The following is a 13,286-nucleotide window of genomic DNA, read 5'->3' as shown; positions in this document are numbered from 1 at the left end:
TGTTTTATGTGAACAAGCAGAGGGATGCCAGGTCAGACAGCCTGTGTCAGGAGGCAATGAGGTTGTCAAATTTCTGCATACAGAACTTGTAAACTCTCATGGTTTTGCACCCTCCAGGAGTTCAGAATGTCCTAGCAGACCGCCTGAGCAGGTTGTTCAACTTGTATCACAAATGGTCTCTCAACACAACCATTTGAAGATCACTGTTTCATGTAGGGGGAGTTCCTACAGTGGATTTGTTCACAATTCACTAGAACTGGAAATGTCCTCAATTCTGTTCAAGAACGGGTAACAGTCTCAAGTACATCTCAGACAGTTTCCTGTTACCTTGGAACAAGGGCTTGTTCTATGCATATCTACTGTTTCTTAGAAAGAAGGAGGCACACATGGAACATGAATCTCTGAAGTGGGGGGCACAGCAAAAAAAATTGTAAACCTGTGCCTTAGTAAATGGAAATATTTCTCCATCTGGAATATTAGCCAGAGTACATCTTCTATGCCATCTACAGTTCAGAAGATTTTGAACTCTTTTACATCTTAAAGAGTCAGGTCTGGCAGTCAGTTCCATTAAGGTACATCTGGCTGCAAATTCAGAATTTCACCCTCATATTACTGGAAGGACTGTTGTTTTTTTTCCTAATTCTGTGACAACCAATTTCCTAGAAGGTCTAGACAGGCTGTTCTCCACCTATCAGGGATCCAACTCCACCTTGGGACTTGAATTTAGTACTGTCAGCTCTTATTTGACCTCCATTTGAGCTCTTAGCATCCTGCTTATTGGTATTCTCAGTGAAGGTAGCCTTCTTAGTAGCCATCACCTCTGCGAGGAGAATGGTAGAGTTACATGCCCTGGTAAGAGATGCTCCATAAACCATATTCTACAAGGACAAGCTGCAGGTTGGGCCACACCCTACATTTCTTTCCAAAGTAGTGCCTCAGATTTTCACCTCAGTCAGTCAATATACTTACCAGTCCTTTCCCCCAAAAAACCACATGTTCACAAAGATGAACAAGAACTCCATACTTCAAATGTACTTTCAACTTCCATACTTTCAGGCTTCTTCCCAGCTTTTTGTATCCTATGCAGAATGAACGAGAAGTCATCCTGTCACAACACAACAACTCTCCAAATGGACTACCAGCTGCATTGTTCTATTATGCTCCCTGAGAAGCTTTCAACATATTCAATTAGGGCACACTCGGCATCCATCTGGGAAGCACTCCCATTGTGAACATCTGCAGAGCAGTGACATGGTCCTTTGTTCACACATTTCTAGACACTGTGCAATTACTTCTGCATCAAGGGAAGATGTGATTGATGGGGAAAGAAGTCCTACAGTCCTAGCTCCACTTCCATCAAAAACATTTGGGAGTCACCTTCAATGGATATATGCAATCACTAGAAGAAGAAAACACAGTTACTTTTCTTTTGTAACTGTTTTTCTTCAAGATGTGTAGCATATGTTAATTATATGGCCAAACCTCTTTCCCCAAAGCATCAGAATCAATGATCTAAAGTCTAGTTCAAAGGAATTAAAGGATGTTACAGGGCAGCTCCACCCATTATATCCTCAGCTTGGACCGTGCAAAAAGCCAGAGTGCATGTCTGTCTGCCCCTGTGGGTATTGCTAGGGAAATCTCTCCAGCACCAGCACCAGTGCATCAGATGGGTACCCATATCATTACACTGACCAACTGTTGTTCTTCAGAAAGGTGAGTAACCATTCTCTCTCTCTTTGTATATTATTTGGGCTAATTATTATCTATTTTATCGATTCACACAATTCATGAAAACATCCCAAATTTACTGTACTATAAATGATGTATCCATAATTAGTCTAAATTATTGTAAATATACTAGAAGTCAGAAATATTTTATTCTTAGTCTTTCTTTGAGAAACGACTTCCTAAATAGAAACACAGACACCTGCTAAGGACAGAGGTATTTTTTCAGCATTTTTGTATCTTTGCAGCTATTCGTCACCTATCTGTGGTTAATTACCATATGTTTTATTCTGAAAATCATTTTTAATAAATGATTTGTTTCAGAACTAATCAGATAATTAAAAAATACTACAAAACCTGTCTCAATAGAAATTAACAGTAGCAGTAAGCAGAGCCATGCTTTTTCCTGACTTCTTGTATATCTTAATGTCACAGGGGAGGTGGTCAATATCACACAGGAGAATGTACCAAATTAATCTTGCATTAAATATTTGACTGTACATGAGTTCTATTAGAGAGCATAGCAAACAACATGATGTTAGTGTGTCTCGTCTTCTGAAAAAACTTCAAATTACTTTTGGGTAAGGTGTCACTGTTTCTCTTTCCTTCCTACACCAATATTACAGTCAGGAGAAAAAATGAGTGGTGTTGGCAGTTTTCCTCAGGGCTCCACCAATCTTGAGTTAACAGTCCCCTCACTATTACACTAGAGCCCAGATAGCTCCAACCAAAGAGGACATTTGAATTTTAGCTCCTACATCTTCACATCAGTCTCTGCCCTACACTAGACTGAGTTCTACTGCTGCTGTTCTGAGAAGTTACTGGCCTTTGTCCTCAAGATAATGGTGCCTTTAAAGTCATCTGGATTTGAAAAAAGAGGAAAGAGGGCTGAACCAGCGGAACAAATGAGATATCTTCCTCCTCCGGCTACTTTTTTTTGTCCCTCCTGCCTAGATAGCTCTTTCTCTCTCTCTTGTGAGATCAGAGATCTGTCAGGTCCACCTCCTTCATTTAGATATTGAAGGGGACACCTAGGAGACAGTGAGTATAGCTCTCACTAAAGTGATGTGCAAGGCTCTGACAAAGATGGGCAACTACTCTCCTCTACCTGTAAGATCTGTGCTTCCCTAGCCTAATAGCTGTTCAATAAATGCTCACAAGGAGAGGAACTAGGAGCTGGGATTTCATTCAATGCCCTCTAAATTGTTATGCAACTCTTTCCATTCCAGCATCAGCTCTTCTCCCTCTCTGTCTCCTTCTCTCTCACACACAACCTGTGCATTGTTGTCCTCCCTTCCTATGTTCCTTTACTATCCTATTCTGCTCCCTCCATCATCAAACCTCCAGGATTTCCCTAGACTGAGGGAGGCAGTCATGGCGGGCATGGAGGATCATGGCCACCATCACATAGCTAATACCACTTTAAAATCTCTCCCTACCCTTTACTAGAAGCATTGGGGACAACTAATTAGTCCAAGAGGAAATAAGGATCCTGAACCATGCTTCAGAGCAGGAAGGAGAGATGTTTTATGGTCAAAATAAACTTCCTGTCTCCCCACTTCAAATGAAACTAGGCCACTTTTTCTTGAAGATGCTGAAGCTCTGGTATTCCTGGTATCCTTTTCCATGTTACCTGAACCAAAGAAAAAATAAACAGACAAGCAGAAGGCAGTTTCCTATCAATCTGGATATTGAGGAAATTTTACGGGAACTTGGAACATCCAGATGCAGAGCCTATTTTTCACAAATTCTTAGATCGACTTGACCCATTACCAAAATGCGAGGGTTTTAGCCTTGTATTCATATAGCCTCAGTCACCTTTCTTAAGAAGTTGTCTTTATCTGCAGACTGTTTTATGTCCCATAAGGATGCCTATAGCAGAAATCTGGAGACAAACTTTAAAAAAAATAATTGGTAACTGAGGGTGTTGTAGCTTTCACCGCAGTAATCTATTGTGCCAAAGCTCTGGTTGTATCACTGTGGGTTTGGGGTGGGGGAGAGGGCTAATTCTATACAATCCAACAGCTCTGAATTCTCTGAATTCTTTTAATGTTGTTCTCTTTGATTTAGTCACATTTTCTCCCTACATCTTGACTGACAGTCACATAAGTTGGACTCTGGAATAATGCATCCCCGTAAAACTTGCAGATCAATCAACCACTCACTACCACTTCATTTAAAGACTAGATTTTTTTTCTGACTCCATGGATCCACCTTAATAATCAAAATAATTCCTTTACGTTGTATGGAAGCCTTATATATCCTATTCTAGCTCTTACTACAAGGATCTTGGGATGTTTCGAAATACTCCAAACAGAACCTTTTTCTGACCAAAGATCCAAATGACATACAGCTCCAAATAATCCAAGTTTAGGTTGAAGCTGGCTGATGACACTAAGATGGCAACCCCATCCATTATTAGTGAAGAAATATTACCAATGAACATCAGTTGGTCTCATTTTCTTCACGGTCTTGTGTTCAGCTCTTTCACAGAAATAGCTTGGTTCATTCACTTTCCCATTGCTTCCCTTGTTAAGAGGAAGAGACATTCTTATTCAGCATTTCAGAGAAAATTTCAGAGCAGCTTACACATTCTCCAACCTATTAGTTTGGATGTTTAGTTTAAGATTGCTGAGGTCTTATTCAGTCATACAGTGGTCACCATTAAAAGACAACTTTTACCCATGGTTAGAGCAGGTAATCAATTATGTGTAAAATGACCATTAAAAATATCTGTGCTTTATTCATAGTTAGGAGTATTTCCAATGTGCCACTTTATACTTCAGTCTCATTTCAGATCCGTGGTAGTTGCAGCTGTTCATACTCAGATTTCTGGTCTGCCATACATGGATGATTGACTAGTCCTCGCATGATCTCCACAAGAAGCAATAGTTATACTTTGAGACTTGGTTTAGCTGGTAGCCTATCAGAATTTCTGGTGAACTTTGAGAAAAATGAATTGGTGCTTTCTCAGCTGTTAGTCCATCTCAAAAGTGATCACAATACGGCAGAGGTATTCCCTCTGAAGAAATGAATCTCACCAACAAAGAGAGAAGCAAGCCTTTCAGATGTTGAAGTCATGATATATTTCACAGTCTCTGCACAGGCTGCCCTTGCTGATATCCCTTTTCCAATCCCCTGAGAGCACCCCTTTCAAGTGGCAGGATCATGCTTCCACTTCTCCTTGGGATGCAGCACCACACCCCAACCACTCCCTGACAGTTTTCTCCAGATTGCACCCAACCGTGATACCTAGCAGCCCTAATTGAGTTAGCATCTGCAAGTTTTCTTTAAGGAGACCGTGAACAGTGATAATATACAGTAACACAGAGGCATGTTCTCCAAAACAAAATGTGTATTTAAAATAACATATTTCAGAGTAGCAGTCGTGTTAGTCTGTATTCGCAAAAAGAAAAGGAGTACTTGTGGCTCCTTAGAGACTCAAATAATTTGTTAGTCTCTAAAATATCATAGTTCCATATGCATAGTGTCCTACCCAGGACTGGCATTCCCCTCAGATCTGTAGGTGGACCTGCCTTAGCCTGAGGTTCCCTCATTGTCCTATTGTAAGATGCTTGATGCAGACCCTAGCTCTTAATCAGTTTCTCTTTGGGTCACCCTGAAGCATGCTCTTTCTGTTTCTCCCTGTGACATCTACCAGTTCATAGAATCAAAGAATATTAGGGTTGGAAGAGACCTCAGAAGGTCATCTAGTCCAATCTCCTGCTCAAAGCAGGACCAACACCAACTAAATCATCCCAGCCAGGGCTTTGTCAAGCTGAGCCTTAAAAACCTCTAAGGATGGAGATTCCATCACCTCCCTAGGTAACCCATTCCAGTGCTTCACCACCCTACCTAGTGAAATAGTGTTTCCTAAGATCCAGCCAAGATTTCCCCCACTGCAACTTGAGACCATTGCTTCTTGTTCTGTCATCTGCCATCACTGAGAACAGCCTAGCTCCATCCTCTTTGGAACCCCCTTTCAGGTAGTTGAAGGCTGCTATCAAATCCCCCCTCACTCTTCTCTTCTGCAGACTAAATAAGCCAATTTATCTCAACCTTTCCTCGTAAGTTATGTATCCCAGCCCCATAATCATTTTTGTTCCCTCCTCTGGACTCTCTCCAATTTTTCCACATCCCTTCTGTAGTGGGGGGACCAAAACTGGATACAATACTCCAGGTGTGGCCTCATCTGTGCCGAATAGAGGGGAATAATCACTTCCCTCCATCTGCTGGCAATGCTCCTACTAATACAGCCCATTATGCCATTGGCCTTATTGGCAACAAGGGCACACTGCTGACTCGTATCCAGCTTCTCAACCACTGTAATCCTCAGGTCGTTTTCTGCAGAACTGCTGCTTAGTCAGTCAGTCCCCAGCCTGTAGTGGTGCATGGGATTCTTCCTTCCTAAGTGCAGGACTCTGCACTTGTCCTTATTGAACCTCATCAGATATTTGGCCCAATCCTCCGATTTGTCTAGGTTACTCTGGATCCTATCTCTACCCTCCAGTGTATCTACCTCTCCTCCCAGCTTAGTGTCATCTGTGAACTTGCTGAGGGTGCAGTTCATCCATCATCCAAATCATTAATATAGATATTGAACAAAACCAACCCCAGGACCGATCCCTGGGGCACTCCACTTGATACTGGCTGCCAACTAGACATCAAGCTGTTGATCACTACCCATTGAGCCCGACAATCTAGCCAGCTTTCTATCCACCTTATAGTTCATTTATCCAATCCATACTTCTTTAACTTACTGGGAAGAATACTGTGGGAGATGGTAACAAAAGCTTTGCTAAAGTCAAGATATATCATATCCACCACTTTCCCCATATCCACAGAGCCAGTTATAGAAGACAATCTCATCATAGAAGGCAATCAGGTTGGCCAGGCATGCTTACCCTTGGTGAATCCATGTTGACTGTTCCTGATCACCTTCGTCTCCTCCAAGTGCTTCAAAATGGATTCCTTGAGGACCTACTTCATGATTTTGCTGGGAACTGAAGTGAGGCTGACCAGTCTTTAGTTTCCTGGGTTCTCTTTCTTCCCTTTTTTAAAATATGAGAACTATATTTGCCTTTTTCCAATCATCCAGGACCTCCTCCGATTGCCACGAATTTTCAAAGATAATGAGCAGTTGAGCTGACTACTTCTCCCCTCCCTTTCTGCCAGGGGCACCTTTTAACAGATCAGCGGATTTTGATCTCTCTCTTAGCCCAAGAGCCCTTTCTCATGGTGTGACTGAAGAATTCCTCTTCCCAGCTATTAATCTCGCTATTGTTTGAGAGAATGTTCCTTATTTAGTCCATTGTTTCAGCTGTCCTGAGTGGTTTCTTTAATAACAAACCCTTTTTTTGATCTAACTGTGCACTCAGGCATGGTACTTGTAAAAACTGTGCACAGCAACACATGATACTTGTCAAAATAATACAAATATTTCCAATTCTCACAATACAGATGCTTGAACAGGCACAGTGACTATGGTTCAGGTTTCCAATCCACATCTACACTCCCTCCATCACTAGTGGAATTCCAAGGTGGAGGGAGGACCTTGGAAACTTTCTTTGTCAGATACTGGGAGGAATCGCCCACAAAACAAAAAAACTTTAAAGGAAATGATTTTGTAGGACCCTCACAGGAGAATAGGCATATTGGACAACAACCATTAAAGCTATGGGTGTAACTTTTTTTAATTGAGTGATTGCTCAATGTTTATGGTTCAGACAATGGACAGCTTTTTGCAATGGTTACCTCTCTTCCACTCCTGAACTTCTTCGGTTCATGCCCAATGGAATGTTAAGTGCCAAACACTACAGATGGTTTCTTTGAGAAAAGTTAATTCATTTGTCCCACCACTCTTCACTGCAGTAGTACTCGCCTTCCTCTGACCTAACACAATATGGATTCATCCTTCTAAAATCTGAAGATAATTGTAGCCCCATCAGTGTGACACATCAGAATATTAGGAGATTATGGTTTGCTTATAAGGCAAGACTTTCCGAGTCTCAAACCACAGAAGGGCTCTGCCCTTTCTGCTGATTGGTCGCTTCTTTAAATATTGCTTCTAGAGCTCAGTTAAGACCTCTCTCATCTAGAAAGGTAGGAACCTTTCCATATTGATTAGGGAATATGGGCATGAAAAGTCTCTCCTTCATCTGCTACCCAGGACCACAATTTGATTGGTGTAATGATGCTTTCCTATTGGTATGCTATATATAGCTTCCAAAACTCCTAGCATAGCTACGCTATGGTCATGTAATCTTCCCCCATCAATCATTGCTATCATAATGGGACTTTCAGAAGAAGAGTCTATGCAATGTTTGCTTGTTTGCCTAATCCAGTGTTTCCCAAACTTGTTCCACCGCTTCTGCAGGGAAAGCCCCTGGAGGGCCGGGCTGGTTTGTTTACAATATGTCCCTCGGCCCATGCCGCTTCCAGTCGCTCCCATTGGCCTGGAGTAGCAAACCGCAGCTACTGGGAGCCGCGATCGGCCGAACCTGCGGACGCGGCAGGTAAACAAACTGGCCTAGCCCTCCAGGGGCTTTCCCTGCACAAGTAGCAGAACAAGTTTGGGAAACACTGGCCTAACCTATTTTATGTATACCTATCATGTTAGCATCCACTGTTAGGGAGCCCTTTGCTTTGGCTGAGTACATAGGAAAGCATTTCTCATAATATGTTTCATCTTTGACATAGTCTTTGACTTCATTTCTGTGTCTTCAGCCTTTCTCACCATTTGGTAAGAAGAAGGTTATTATGTCTCTATTCCTGGACATCGGACAAGCTTTGATTGTTGTTCTCTTTCAAAGACTGGTAGTAGGTCATAAATAAAGCTCAGAAAGACTAAGCAGAAGATAAAAGAAACCAAATGCAAGAAACCAAATGCAAGAAACCAAACTTCTTTACTTTTCTTGCCACAGAAATCACTCCAGATTATGACACTAATTGGGATCAAACTTCAGCTAGCCCGTCTCAAGGCTGTTCAGAACCATACCAAAACCAGGCAGTTCAAAACCAAACCAGGCAATGAAGGCCACAAAAATAGCAAAAAAAAACAAAAACAAAAACAACACCATACAAGTTTCCACTCTCCAAGATAGCAAAGTTCACATTTTGCAAGAAAACTCCAAATGACCAGTGAGTGCTATTTGTGGTCTTGTACATATACTAGAGAGAACTCAATCAACTTCAGCCAGCATACCACTTCTCTCCTTTTCCCATCTCATCAAATTCAAGATAACAAAGTTATTGGCAGTTGTAAAACACCTTGCAGACATTCAAGCAATAAAGCCTGTCTCAGCTGGAGATTTCTAAATCTTTGTACCTAGTTTGCTATTGTTCCCAGTTTTGTTTACTATTCTGATTATGTTTACAAATAAAATATGAAAACCTAAAATGCATAAGTACTACATAAATATACAGTAAGTATAATACATCTTTTGATTTGAATAATAATAAATGCAGTGGTTACTTTGTATTTTGAATGCCATCAAATATTCTGTATTCAAACATATCTGAAAAAATGGACCTGATTTTTTTTCCTTTTTAGGGGCTAAACAATGTGATTGCAATAGACTTTGATTATAGAGAGCAGTTCATCTATTGGATTGATTCCAGCAGACCAAATGGCAGCAGAATAAACAGAATGTCTTTGAATGGAAGTGACATAAAGGTAATTGGAAACTGATAATAATATCATTACAAGAATCAGGGAAATATTAATAAATAAAGTTAAGATCAGATAGAAAAAATACTGTGTCTGGTCTTCATTAAATCCCTAAAATGTGATTAATGTTTCTTTTTCATAATAGAAGTCCAAAATCCATTTCTGTTTCTCAGCTAATATGCACCTGATTAAACCTGAGAGAACTGTGACCTCTGCAATGTAATAAAAATTTCTAGACTGGAAATGCAATAATTAATCCAGAACTAATCAAAAGAATTGTGTCCCTGAGCCAAATTCTATGTGACTTAAAAGGTTGTTCGGTGTAAGATTTATATTGTGTATAAATTGATCAGTTAACAGATGTAAGTCAAGAAACAGTGTACACTGATCTAGCAATCTGGAGTATAACTTCTTCCATAATTTGTGATTTATGTGCTAGTCTGTGCCTAGTCTGCTGAGATGCTGGAGTTAATTTAATGTAATTGCTATGGAAAATCCAGAGCAAGATCATGTCCTTGCTTCTGCACAGCTCTTGCAGATTTTCTTCTTTACTGCTCCAGGAGATGGGTGTGAGACCCAGTGTTTCTGACTCCCCTGAAAATCTTCTCCTCTTTCCAGAAGTGCTCTGGACAGTTTCTCTGGTAGGACGAACAAGGTCTCTGAGAAACAGAGCACTGCTCCTCAGGGAAAGTGAGTAGTAGATTTCCTACAAAAAACTCCAATAAGAAAAGATCTAAGTCCTCACAGTGCTTCCATTCTAAGGAGATTCCATGGCTAAGTATGACTACTGTAGGAAGTCTGAAGGATCTCTGTACTGAGGCTTTGGTACCACATCCCAACACTAAATTGACTGATACATTGGTACAGATGGTTTCAGTGCTTGCTACAGTGGTTACCGTAGCATCAATGTTGCAGTGTTTTTGCCACTTCTTTCAGTACTGAGTAAATCCGTGGCATCAACATTGGCACTCTCCACACCTTTATTCTCCCCTCTAGCTGTGATACTTGTGTTGCCACTCTGTTTGGTAACAGTTAAATATGTGGAACCAGGAGATTTGTTTTGGAGGAACCTGAAAACCCGTGTTATCTACAGCTCCGAACATAAGATCATCAGTACCAGGAGCTGAAATATCTTTGCTACTGGAGGTTTCACAAGGTCTGACTGTCTATAGACTTTCTGTGCGGCCTAGTACTCCAGCTTTGTCAGCCCCTCTCCCAACCCTTTGCATGTGAACTACGCTCTTTTGTTTTCAGCTGAAGATATGCACACTCTGCACACTTATTTTGGCGGCATGTAGAATACATACCCACTAGTCCCCTTAGCATGAGTATCAATAGCAGTGTAACCAGTGAGGGATGACTTAGGTGAGTAAAGACACACCTGAAGGGTGTAGGTATATACCTATATGTTCTCTACTTGCCAAACCCATGCCTTCTGTTGACATGCAGTGTTGTGTCCTGCTGCTTCTCCACAGCTGGAGCCTTCCCCTGATACAGGGAAAGACTCCAGCAGTGGGGAGCCAGCAAGGAAAGGCTCTGCCAGCCCCACTGCTGGAGCCCTTCCCTGCCAGAGGGAAAGACTCAAGCAGAGGGAAAAGGCTGTGCCAACTCCCATCTGTTGGAGTCTTTCTCCTCTGCAGGGAAAGGCTCTGGCGGGAGAGGAAGCTGGGAAAGGCTCAGCCTTTCCCTACTGCCTGCCCCGTGTCAGAGTCTTTCCTCACCTCAGTGAAAGGCTCCAGCAATGGGGAGCTGCTGAAGCTTTTCCCAACTGTCTCCCCCAGCCAGCTTTTCACTGCAGCATTTAGCTACACATATCCTACGTTCTGTCACCAGTGGTGTGTAGTGTAGATATAGCCTAAATTACAGAGAAGCAGATAAGGGTCTCCTATATATTCTTCTAAGACATCTTCATGTGATCTTTGTTGATGAGTAAGAGAGTCTAGGGATTCTTCCTAGTCCAGATATTACAGATACCTCATATACATTGGTTCCTATCTGTGGCCTTTGCGCTGTTACCTTGTAATATCCAAGCATGTCCCTTTTGGAACACATGTTGTACATACAGACCAGAAAGTGAACCTCTGTACCAACCTTGAGGGGAAAATCTTCAACTACAGCCTCTCAATCTACATCTCTGTTGTTGACTCCATAAAAGCTCATCCATTCTGGGGAAGCTTCTGAAGAAGGTCCACCACGTCTGCAGTTTGAGGAAGTCAAAAACCATTTTATTCTCATGCCCAAATGTGGCAGTGGTTTCCTCAACCCAATCTCACATGGGTTATTTTAAATATTTTCAAGGTTTGATCAAGAAATGTGGTAGAGTCTTTAGATATTCTGCTTGAGGAGGTTCAAAAATCCTCACATAAACTTATTGATACGTTTCAGTCAGCTGTGCAAGGGATGGTAACTTCCCCAGTTCTCGTGGACCTGCCAGGAATGGAACTGCCATGTACCTGCCAGGAATTTATGGAAGATACAGATTGCTCCAGTCCCTTCATCAAAGATATCGAGCAAGAAATATCATGCCCCATCTACAGGAGCCGAATTTATCTATACACACCTGATACTGGGCTGCTTAGTAGTTGTTGCAGCTATTGAGAAATTAAAAGAGCAACACAAAATGACTTCAAAAGAATACAAATAAAAAGTGTCTAGATTTGTGACTGCAAAACTTATTCTTCAATGAGTCTCCATTTTAGGATTTCAAACTATTGGATCCTACTGGCCTGTTCTGAGTTTATGAACTATGACAAGTTTTCTGCTTTTGTTGACAAACTACCTCCAAAGAAGAGAGAGGATTTGTCAACTTTAATTTCAAAGAGAACTAATCATGAGAACGTCTATCCAAGAGTCTCTTGAAGTGATTGACACCACTTTTAGATTTCTGACCACATTGGTAGTCACGAGAAGGGCATTCTGGCTTTAAATATCTGGGTTTCCACATGAAGTTCAGTCACTGGGTGAAGAACTACCTTTTGAGAGCCTGGACCTTTTTGGCTTGAAAACTGATGATGTCTTTCACATCTGAAGGAATCATAGGCCACATTGTGATCTCTTGGAGTATTCATATCTGGCCCTAAAAGAAAACAGAATAGGCTTCATACTTATTCAAGACAGAGATCTGTGCTGGGTTCAAAGAGTTGAGGAGACTCCAAGAAAGAGGCATAATTTTCAAAAGAAGAGACCTTCTGCTTCACATCCTTTACACATCAGACTACATTGGCTGTGAAACTACCATTTTGATGGGTAGGTCAAAAGTAGCAATATCATTTTTCAAGATCTAGACCCTAGCATCTGTTCCTTCAGAAATTAAGTAAGCTTCTTCCAAGAATGTATGGGCTTCGGTTACATCAGACTGCTAAGTATTAGAAATGGAATCAGTCATGTTCACAGAGCCTGTGTTGCAGTCCTTCCCGGTATGCAGAGTCAATTAGTTCAAATCATGACAGACAACACAGCTGTATGTTCTATATAAATAGGCAGTGAAAGGCAAGATCATTCCTGTTGTGTCAGGAAGCAATTCGAATATGGAATTGTTGTATCCATCATCAGCTATCCCTCACTATGATTCACTAAGAGAACATTTTAGCTGAAAAGATGAGCTTGCTTCTTTCATCTACTCTGAATGGGAATTAAAGGACTCTGTCATACAGAATATCTTTAAGGAATTGGGTTACCCATCAATAGACCTCTTTGTAACAGACAAAATCAGCATGTCGGAACTTCTACTCAGGGAGATGACGGAACCTAGGATCTCTTTCATATGCATTTGTAACTTCCTGGTCAATAGGTCTGCTCTATATGTACCGTCTAATTCCCTTAATCTCCAGAGTGCTAAAAAAGATAAGGCAGGATATGGCTTCAGTCATTTTAATTTCTTGTACCCGCCAAA

At 41.3% G+C, this 13,286-nt stretch overlaps 1 protein-coding gene across 1 annotated transcript in view; it reads left to right on the top strand.

Annotated features, from left to right (window-relative positions):
• Nucleotides 1-13,286, top strand: part of LRP1B (LDL receptor related protein 1B) — a 1,336,604-nt gene that overhangs the window by 1,098,410 nt on the left and 224,908 nt on the right. The window contains exon 58 of the mRNA XM_043505072.1: nt 9,278-9,400. Within this exon, the coding sequence (XP_043361007.1) occupies nt 9,278-9,400 (123 nt within the window). The remainder of the gene's footprint in view (nt 1-9,277; nt 9,401-13,286) is intronic.

The sequence above is a fragment of the Dermochelys coriacea genome, chromosome 11 (assembly GCF_009764565.3).
Source record: "Dermochelys coriacea isolate rDerCor1 chromosome 11, rDerCor1.pri.v4, whole genome shotgun sequence".
Lineage (NCBI taxonomy): Eukaryota > Metazoa > Chordata > Testudines > Dermochelyidae > Dermochelys > Dermochelys coriacea.
Note: the sequence above shows the minus strand (reverse complement) of the source record. Positions and strands in the feature narration are given on the sequence as shown.